Source organism: Vigna unguiculata, chromosome 3, assembly GCF_037176805.1.
Source record: "Vigna unguiculata cultivar grain cowpea cultivar isolate G323 ecotype 2 chromosome 3, ASM3717680v1, whole genome shotgun sequence".
NCBI lineage: Eukaryota > Viridiplantae > Streptophyta > Magnoliopsida > Fabales > Fabaceae > Vigna > Vigna unguiculata.
Window position 1 is genome coordinate 39,229,424 of NC_140794.1, and position 8,570 is coordinate 39,237,993.

Genomic DNA, 8,570 nt, shown 5'->3' on the forward strand with positions numbered 1-8,570 from the left:
AGTTATGAACCCTTTCTATTGATGAAATGTCTTGCATATTGCTCTATGAAGGGCTTAAAGATTAAATCTCTCGACCCTTGCATTTCCTTCAAACTTCTTCTTCATAACATCCCATATCTCTTTAGAAGTGTCCTTTATAAGAATGGTGTCGAGAATAGTTCAATCAATCGCTTGAAAAAGATAGTTCTTCACTTTAAGATCTTTTACTTTCGTGTCATCAGTCTTCTTTTGTTGTGCTTTTGTCTATGTTGTGTTGCCTATTGTCGCAACATAGCCAAGCTCGGTTAGCTCCCAATATTCCTTGGATTGAAGGAAAATTTCCATTAGCATGCTCAAATGGTCATTTTTCTATGCTAGGGTAAGAATGCAGAGACTACGACTTTGACGTACCAGGCCCAATGGGGACTATGATACTAGATTGTTGAGACAATTTAACTAATGCTAGGAATAGAAAACTGAATTGTAGAGAAATGACTCATTTCTATTAATGAGTAGTCTTAGCTTAAATAACCAATCAATACACAATTGTATTACAATTAAGACAAAACCCACTTAGCAAAAATAAAAGACGGTAACAAAAAAACAATAATCCAAATAACTATGCCTAAAGATTGAGACTTCCAAGATATTATTACGAAAATAGAAAATTGCAATAATAAACTCCTAAACTCCTTATTTTTATCATAAAACATTTCAAATTCGTTACTAAAATAATTACCTCTTAAAATCCCCATAATGTAAAATCAATTTCCATTCAAAACTTTATAATATATTACATTTGTGTTGTTATACGCATTTATATGTGTTCATGTCATTAAGATTGACTTTATGTTCTTGTTGTAAGTTAAGAGTCATAATAATGATATTTGTGTTGTTGTTATAATTTTTCTAAGTCCTTCTTAATTGTTAAAAGTCTTCTATATATGAACTTCTTTTTTTATTTTCAATAATGAAGTTGGAAAAAAAATTATGGCTTTCATATCTCATCTAACAATACCCTACCTTTCATAAGTTCATGCATTCATCTGAATGTTTAATTAATAACCCTTATACTTATACACACCTAATGATTACAAATCACCTTGTTGTATCATGACATATTTGTCTTTCTATTTAATATTAAAAACATAACTTTTTTGCAATTTAAATTATGCGAGCTATGTGAGATGGTCCATCTCATCCTATTGTTGACTCGCACATGTACAAGTTGTGCGGGATGGACTAAATAAGCCAACAAACTAAAAAATCCATTCGTCCTATACTTTTACTTACAAGCATTCAAGTCGACCCGCATCCTTATCTACAACAAACATGTGAGATTGGACATTTTTATTTTTCTCCAACTTATTAACCAAAAATACCAAAAAATAAAATACATTTTTCTTCAAACCTTAATATCTTGTTTTGACAAATTCCTTAAAATTTATCAAATTTCTACGAAATTTTTTAACTTAAATATTTTCCTATTTAAAATTCGTTCATCATTTCTTACTATTTGAATTAAAAATAATAATTTGTCACTTTATTCAAATGACACTAACATTGTTTGGGCTTGAAAACTACTTAATCGGTTCGAAAAAAAAAAGAGAAATTAAATTAATGCAAAATGTAAGTTAAAATAAATTCAGTGACATTGTAAATATAAATCTTTAAGACTAAACGTAAACATATAACATAATAACAATTTATTTCTAATACATAAAAGCATTTATAACATTAGAAATACGAAGGTGTTATCAATATTTTTAATATAAGTTCTTACCATTTTCAGTGCTTTAAATTAAACAACATTCTAAAAGTAAGTAATGCTAAAATTCTTATGCAAACTAAGAAATGGAAATACCTGCTACTCAAATTATATTCTCTTGTACAATTTAATTCCTTAATTTATTTATTAGTAATTATGGTTGCTTCATTTGTTTCCATCATGAGTTCGAGTTTCCAAAAGAAGTGGGTCACCTCAATAAAGCGTAGACCTACCGGCGGTCGATCTTGCCACGTGGCAGTGTAAGCAGGGGGGAGTACCATCCTTGACGATGCTGCAACGGAGCAGATCATATCTACCTTGCGACCATGGTAGCCTCCATTTCTTCTTTCTTTTCTTCACCCGCCCAAATTCTTTGACCTTCTTCCTTTCATTTCGATTCACAGTCCCATTTCGCAGAAAAACACAGATAAAAAGAAACCCTAAACGTCGTCGTTCTCTCTTCCTCAGTCTCTCGCGTTCGGGACCTCGATCCGCGTGAATGTCCAGAGGCGCGTGGTGATGGCGGGGAAGTCAGAAACGGTGTCGATCCGCGTTCCTTACAAGAATCTCCACGACGATTCTTCCGCTCCCGAACTCGAACTCGAACTCGTAGATGTTGACCACCGCGGCAAGCGGATCCACGTAAACTCGCCGCCGTCAATTCACTCGCCTTCGCCGCCAAGCAACAAAGCTTCCTTGGTCAATCTCGTTCTCAGTTGCACCGTAGCCGCTGGCGTCCAATTCGGTTGGGCCTTGCAGCTCTCTCTCTTAACGCCCTACATTCAGGTCCGATATTCGCGGTTGCGTGTTTCACCAGATCCTTCTCTTTCGCTCTTCGATTTGTTATTGCAATTGAAATGTGGATTTGTTTCTATGTTAGTTGTTGAATTTGCAATGTGTGTCTGGAGCGTGACTTCCTGATTAATTATGTGCATTGTTGTTACTTTTGGCGCAGACGTTGGGAATAGGTCATGCTTTTTCTTCTTTTATCTGGCTTTGTGGCCCCATTACAGGCCTTGTGGTATGTTACACTCTTCCTTTAATCTTATTGACAAATGCAGTCATTATCTCTGTTTTCAGTTGAACGTATGCTTGTGTTGTGTTCTCTGTTTTTACAGCATTAGTTAATGCTATGTTGAACGAATTTATCTATTTTACGATGAATAGGCTTGTGTGCCTAACTCCTTGTTCATTCATGTTTTTCTCTTGCTGCTTCGTTCTTGTGTACTGTAATTTGTTCTTTGAAATAAAGCAGTAACGGATTCGCATTATGAATCACTTTTTCTGGAATGTTGACGGGTTGATGCGAACAAGTTTATGCTTTTGTTCTTGTTGCTTTTGAACCAGTAAGTCATATGTTTGCCTTAATTTTTGTTAAGGTTCAACCCTGCGTTGGTGTTTGGAGTGATAAATGTACATCGAAGTTCGGCAGAAGGCGGCCGTTCATTCTGGCAGGATCTCTTATGATAGCTGTGGCTGTAAGCATCGGTGACATTGGTTGTTTACTTTGATTTACTTTTCTACGCTACGTTATATATAAGCTAAGTCAAGTCTTGTAATTTAGGTGATATTAATCGGATTTTCTGCAGACATTGGATATGTATTAGGTGATACACACGAGCATTGCAGGTTACTGTTGCCAACCTTTTGTTCTTTTCTTGCTCATTTTATTTCTTCGATTTCTTGAATTTCTCCTATGTGACCTCAGTTAGGCGTTAATAAATTCATATATCTGAAATTGTAGAACATTTAAAGGAACCCGAACAAGGGCTGCACTTGTATTTATTCTTGGGTTCTGGATGCTGGACCTTGCTAACAACACGGTGCAGGTAAGCTTGTTAAATAAATTGGTATGTTCTTTATTATATATTATCTTTTTTGTACAGATGCAGTTGTGCAGCAGAAAATTTAATATCCTTCATTTCTCCAATTGAATTTGTAGGGTCCTGCTCGAGCACTTTTGGCTGATCTGTCTGGTAAAGTTTGTCCGCCTCACTTGTTTTCTTTGTTCAAATTCTCAACACCCACCATGGGATTATTGATTTTCATATTGTACAAAATACTTGTTTGTTGGGTAGTGAGGAGACGTCGTGCTACTAAAATTTTGCTTATATAGGTCCTGATCAACGTAATATGGCAAATGCTATATTTTGCTCATGGATGGCAGCTGGGAACATCCTAGGATATTCTTCTGGTGCTAGTGGAAAGTGGAACAAGTGAGACTTGGCTTATCTCTTGTGCTTATTTATATCTTTTTTCTGTCACCAATATCTGATATATGTTCTTATTAAATCAGTAATGGGAAACAAGACAAGGGAGATTTGGTTTTACACTTGTGAAAGCATTATGCAATAATTTAGCCCTTTGAGAGAAATAGTGTAGTCTACATAATGAATTCCGGAAGTGGCTTTGATAAATAGATTAATGTAAATCCAAAGTTAGGAATTGGGTTTTGTTATTGTTATTGTTGCTTTTCCAGAAATATGCTGGTTTTGACTTTGTATACTGTACTGTTGTTCTGTTTATATTTGATACTAATGCTTTACCCTCTCTTGTCTAAGCAGATGGTTCCCTTTCTTGACCACAAGAGCTTGCTGCGAAGCCTGTGGCAATCTTAAGGCAGCATTTCTTGTGGCTGTGGTAGGTTACTATTAAATTCTGCTTGATTGGACCTTCATATTTTACTTGTTAGTATATGTTGTCGGTTGTCTGACATCATAAGCATGACTTATCTTAGAATGACTATTTTTTTTTTTTTTTCCTTTTCCTTAGTACTGAAAACTAAGCTCTTCCAGTTTGTATGGCAGTCTTTATATTCATTTAGTTTTATTAATTCTCTCGTGGGACGATAAAATCTTTACCTGCATTATCTTATGAGGCAACAACATCTCTGCGGACCGCACTCTTTAATGAAAGCAAAGAGAAACACTATTAGGAAAAGTTTGTGCCCTTTGGCGTTCAGTCATCAGCTTAATGATCTTCCTAGTTAAATCACATACCGTTAAACTTAAAAGTTTTAATGCATAATTGATATAATAGCTTGAAATTCGATATACAATATTGGCAGGTGTTTCTGGCATTATGCACATCTGTCACCCTATATTTTGCTGATGAGGTTCCACTTACTACTGCAAAGCAACATCACCGGTTGTCAGATTCTTCTCCTTTATTGGATGAACAACAAGAAAATGGTGTTGAATTTTCAAAATCAAGACCTTTATCTGTTATGGGTGAATCCAATGACAAGAGAACTGAAGATCACAATGGGAAAGAGGCAGAGCTAAATCATAGGAATTTCAAAGCTGGGGAAGATGATACTGAAAATGTAATGGATGGGCCTGGAGCGGTATTGGTAAACTTGTTGACAAGTTTAAGGCATTTGCCTCCTGCTATGCATTCTGTCCTGATCGTAATGGCTCTCACTTGGGTAGGTACTGCAGTATTTATTTGTGAAGGTTTCTGCTATCTGTGTTCTCAAGTCGGTTGTGAAGGCAATTAGTTTTGTGCTGTGATGCTTCCTATATGCAATCATTTTTATGTTCCCTTCAATCATGTGTCTTTCTGCAGTTGTCATGGTTTCCCTTCTTTCTGTTTGACACGGATTGGATGGGGAGAGAAGTTTATCATGGTGATCCAAAAGGGGGCACTTCTGAAATAGATCTTTACGATCAAGGTGTTAGAGAAGGTGCATTTGGTTTGCTATTGAATTCAGTAAGAACTCAAGATTGAGCATTTTTCATAGAGAGATTTCTCACAAGCTTTGCTGACGATGATCTAGAACTCTTTTTATCTTTTTGTTAAATTTGGGTTTTGGATTTTCCCGCCCAATTACTGATCTGATCCATGTCATCTGGTGCTGTTTTTATGGCTTTATAGGTTGTCCTTGGAATTAGCTCTTTCTTCATTGAACCAATGTGTAAGTGGATGGGCACGAAATTGGTATGGGCACTGAGCAATTTTATTGTCTTTGTCTGCATGGCTGGCACTGCTATCATTAGTCTGATTTCCACTAGAAATCATTCTGGAGGGATAGAACATGTAATTGGAGCAAGTGTAGCAATCAAGATTGCTTCCTTGGTTGTTTTTGTTCTTCTTGGTTTTCCTCTTGCGGTTAGTATGAGTTGTTTGATCCTTACATTTAAACTATTTTGTTGCACCATCAGATTCCGTTTCCTTTTAGATTTTCTGAAGAAACCATTCTATTATCTTTATTAAATATCTAAGGGAGTTCATTCATGACATGATTATTTCCCATATTTGTGGCAGATTACCTATAGTGTTCCCTTTGCTGTCACAGCAGAGTTGACTGCTGATTCAGGAGGTGGCCAAGGTTGGTATTTGTTGTAGATAATTTTGATATGCTGAATATTTGGTCTTTTAAAGTTTCTGATCTCAAGATGCTTGTTGGTTATGCAGGATTGGCCATAGGAGTTCTAAATCTTGCAATTGTTGTTCCTCAGGTAGTTTTCTTTTTCTTCTTCTCTAGTATTACTGTTTGTTACTCCACCTTTCTTAGAGTGAGCCTTTGGAAGTTACAAAATTGTCTTTCGTGTTTTATATTGTTTTATCATGGTTACATGTGTCTGTTCATACTATTACTACTACATTAATGTTGTGCAATGTGGTGTTTTTATCTTTCCTATGCAATTAATTCTCCAAAATTCTTCCTTATTACTATTTTTGGACACAATTCCAATGGACTTTATTTTAGAACAGGGTGCATAAAATTTATTGATAACTGAAAAACCACATTGAATATCAATAAAAGGTTTAATTACTCGCCTAGTCCTTCTAGTTGTACAAATTTTGTCTTTTAGTCCGTCCGTATAGTTATAATTCAGCCATTTTAATCCTTACTCGTTATTTCATTCACTTTTAGTTTTAATGCATACCATTTTTAATCTGTTAATCTATTGTTTAAATTCATAGAAATTAAAATGGATTACAATAGTATGTACAAGAACTAAAAAAAGATGATTTTTACATGAGACTAAACAGTAAAGTTTGTTCAATTATAGTGGTACCAAATTAATGGTTGAACATATAAAAACAAAAGGTGAAAGACTTTTCCCTCTATCCTAAACTTGCCTCTTCATTCATTTCGTTCTGTTTTGTAGTTTCTTATTCTTTTTGTATGATATGGGGATGAAACTGTTGGCACTGCGACCAATCAATGGTTGATTATAGCTTTGAATTAGTTTTCCTTGATGACATCTTACACTTTAGAGTTGGAGTTTCTTGTAATTGTTGTGAATTCGGTTTTGATATATTATTGGCATCTTTAGATGATTATATCCCTTGGTTGTGGTCCCTGGGATGCTCTCTTTGGTGGTGGCAACATTCCTGCCTTTGTTCTGGCCTCATTTTGTGCTCTGGCTGGTGGTGTAATTGCAACTCTCAAACTGCCAAATCTATCTAGCAATTTCCAGTCAACAGGATTTCATGTGGGCTAGTCCTTCGGAGATCTATTCTGGCAATATTTGATCTTGTACATGTTCCTCTAAAATCGAGATTACACCCAAAATATGGAGAGCTTACACCACGATTACTTGCTTTCCAATCCACAGAAGGCGCATGCCATATTCAAATTCATTCATTTCCCCCCGCATTATGGGTGTCTGTATTTTATGTAACTTACTGAACAGTAGAAGAAAGCTTAGGGCATATAGTTACCGGTTTTGTAATATCTTATGCATTCACCTACGCCTTGTTGGGATGATAAGTGTAATATAGAGGGAAAAAAATAATGAAATGAAAAGGAATAGAAGAGATATTAATGAACTGAAAATGACGTAAAAAAATGTTTGCGAATAGAAATAGTGTAGATTTTTAAAAGAAATAATTAAACTATTTAATACATCTATGTTTAGTAAAATTAACTAAATATTTGAACTCTTTACTTTATTATTTATAGTAATAATATTTATTTATAATGCCGTAAAAATGTTTACTATGTTTATTTTTTCTCCCAGACTCCACACATTTAAACTGCGTTGAAATGGGATCAATTGGAGAGTTAATAGTTTCCGGTGTAGTTTAATAAATTATTTTCTAAAGCACAAAATTCCTATGGAATATCCAACTTCATTTTTGATAGTTAGATATTGCCTGACTGTAGCATATTCTCTCGAGTCTAATCGATGGTTGAGTAGCAACAATTAAGTGAAGGCATGGTGCGATTAAAATTTGTTCCTCCTTAATCCAAACGAAATGAAGTATATACGAAATTCAACAGAAAATGGGAATCAGAATGATTATGAAAAACGCCCACTATGCTTAGTGGACAGGTTTATGCCTGTGCATTTCTTCCTTCATCTTCTTTTTTTTTCCTTACGCACCCCATAAAACATTTCCAATCCGGAATGTATTTAAAAGATACATTATATTAAATTACTTTTAATAATATCAAAGAAGTATTTTTATTAATAAATAAAATACAATGAATTTAGACAATAAATAAAAACTATTTGTGAGAATAATCCCTAAAAATGAAAATTTTCTGATTGGTATTTGTACTTTCATTTGGCATTAATGTATGTTTAATGAACGAATTATGATATTAGTATTATAATATTTTAATTATGCTTAATAATATTGAAGGATTTTTTTACTAATTAATACAATGAATCTAGATAATGAACAAAAAGATTTCATATTCTATTATTATTATAATTAATAAAAATAAAAATAATGTATTATAAATCTAAAATGTAATAAAAAAAATCACATTTTAGATTATATAATTTAAAATGTAATTTTAGATTTTAAAATATATTATAGATTGTACAATCCAAAATGTAATAAAAAAGTACATTATAAATTG

At 34.0% G+C, this 8,570-nt stretch overlaps 1 protein-coding gene across 3 annotated transcripts; it reads left to right on the plus strand.

Moving 5' to 3' along the window:
• The first annotated feature begins 2,077 nt into the window (after positions 1-2,077).
• On the plus strand, positions 2,078-7,535 carry SUT2 (sucrose transporter 2). 3 transcript variants are annotated; one of them, XM_028065333.2, is made up of 14 exons: positions 2,078-2,533; positions 2,703-2,768; positions 3,127-3,244; positions 3,337-3,376; positions 3,492-3,576; positions 3,690-3,723; positions 3,864-3,963; positions 4,312-4,387; positions 4,815-5,174; positions 5,315-5,458; positions 5,624-5,857; positions 6,014-6,077; positions 6,164-6,207; positions 7,033-7,535. In XM_028065333.2, exons 1-14 carry the CDS (start codon positions 2,267-2,269, stop codon positions 7,198-7,200), a joined length of 1,800 nt encoding a protein of 599 aa, XP_027921134.1. In that variant the 5' UTR covers positions 2,078-2,266; the 3' UTR covers positions 7,201-7,535. The 3 variants fall into 3 exon arrangements, with proteins under 3 accessions (XP_027921134.1, XP_027921133.1, XP_027921135.1); XM_028065332.2 differs by having other exon boundaries at positions 3,127-3,225; positions 3,312-3,376; XM_028065334.1 differs by having other exon boundaries at positions 2,362-2,533; positions 3,127-3,225.
• The last annotated feature ends 1,035 nt before the right edge of the window (positions 7,536-8,570 follow it).

Bases quoted from the DNA above. Each gene is read 5' to 3' on its own strand.
- SUT2 (XM_028065332.2), top strand. From the start codon at position 2,267: ATGGCGGGGAAGTCAGAAACGGTGTCGATCCGCGTTCCTTACAAGAAT. The intron at 2,534-2,702 runs GTCCGATATTCG...CTTTTGGCGCAG, and splicing joins TCTTAACGCCCTACATTCAG to ACGTTGGGAATAGGTCATGC. The intron at 3,577-3,689 runs GTAAGCTTGTTA...TTGAATTTGTAG, and splicing joins TTGCTAACAACACGGTGCAG to GGTCCTGCTCGAGCACTTTT.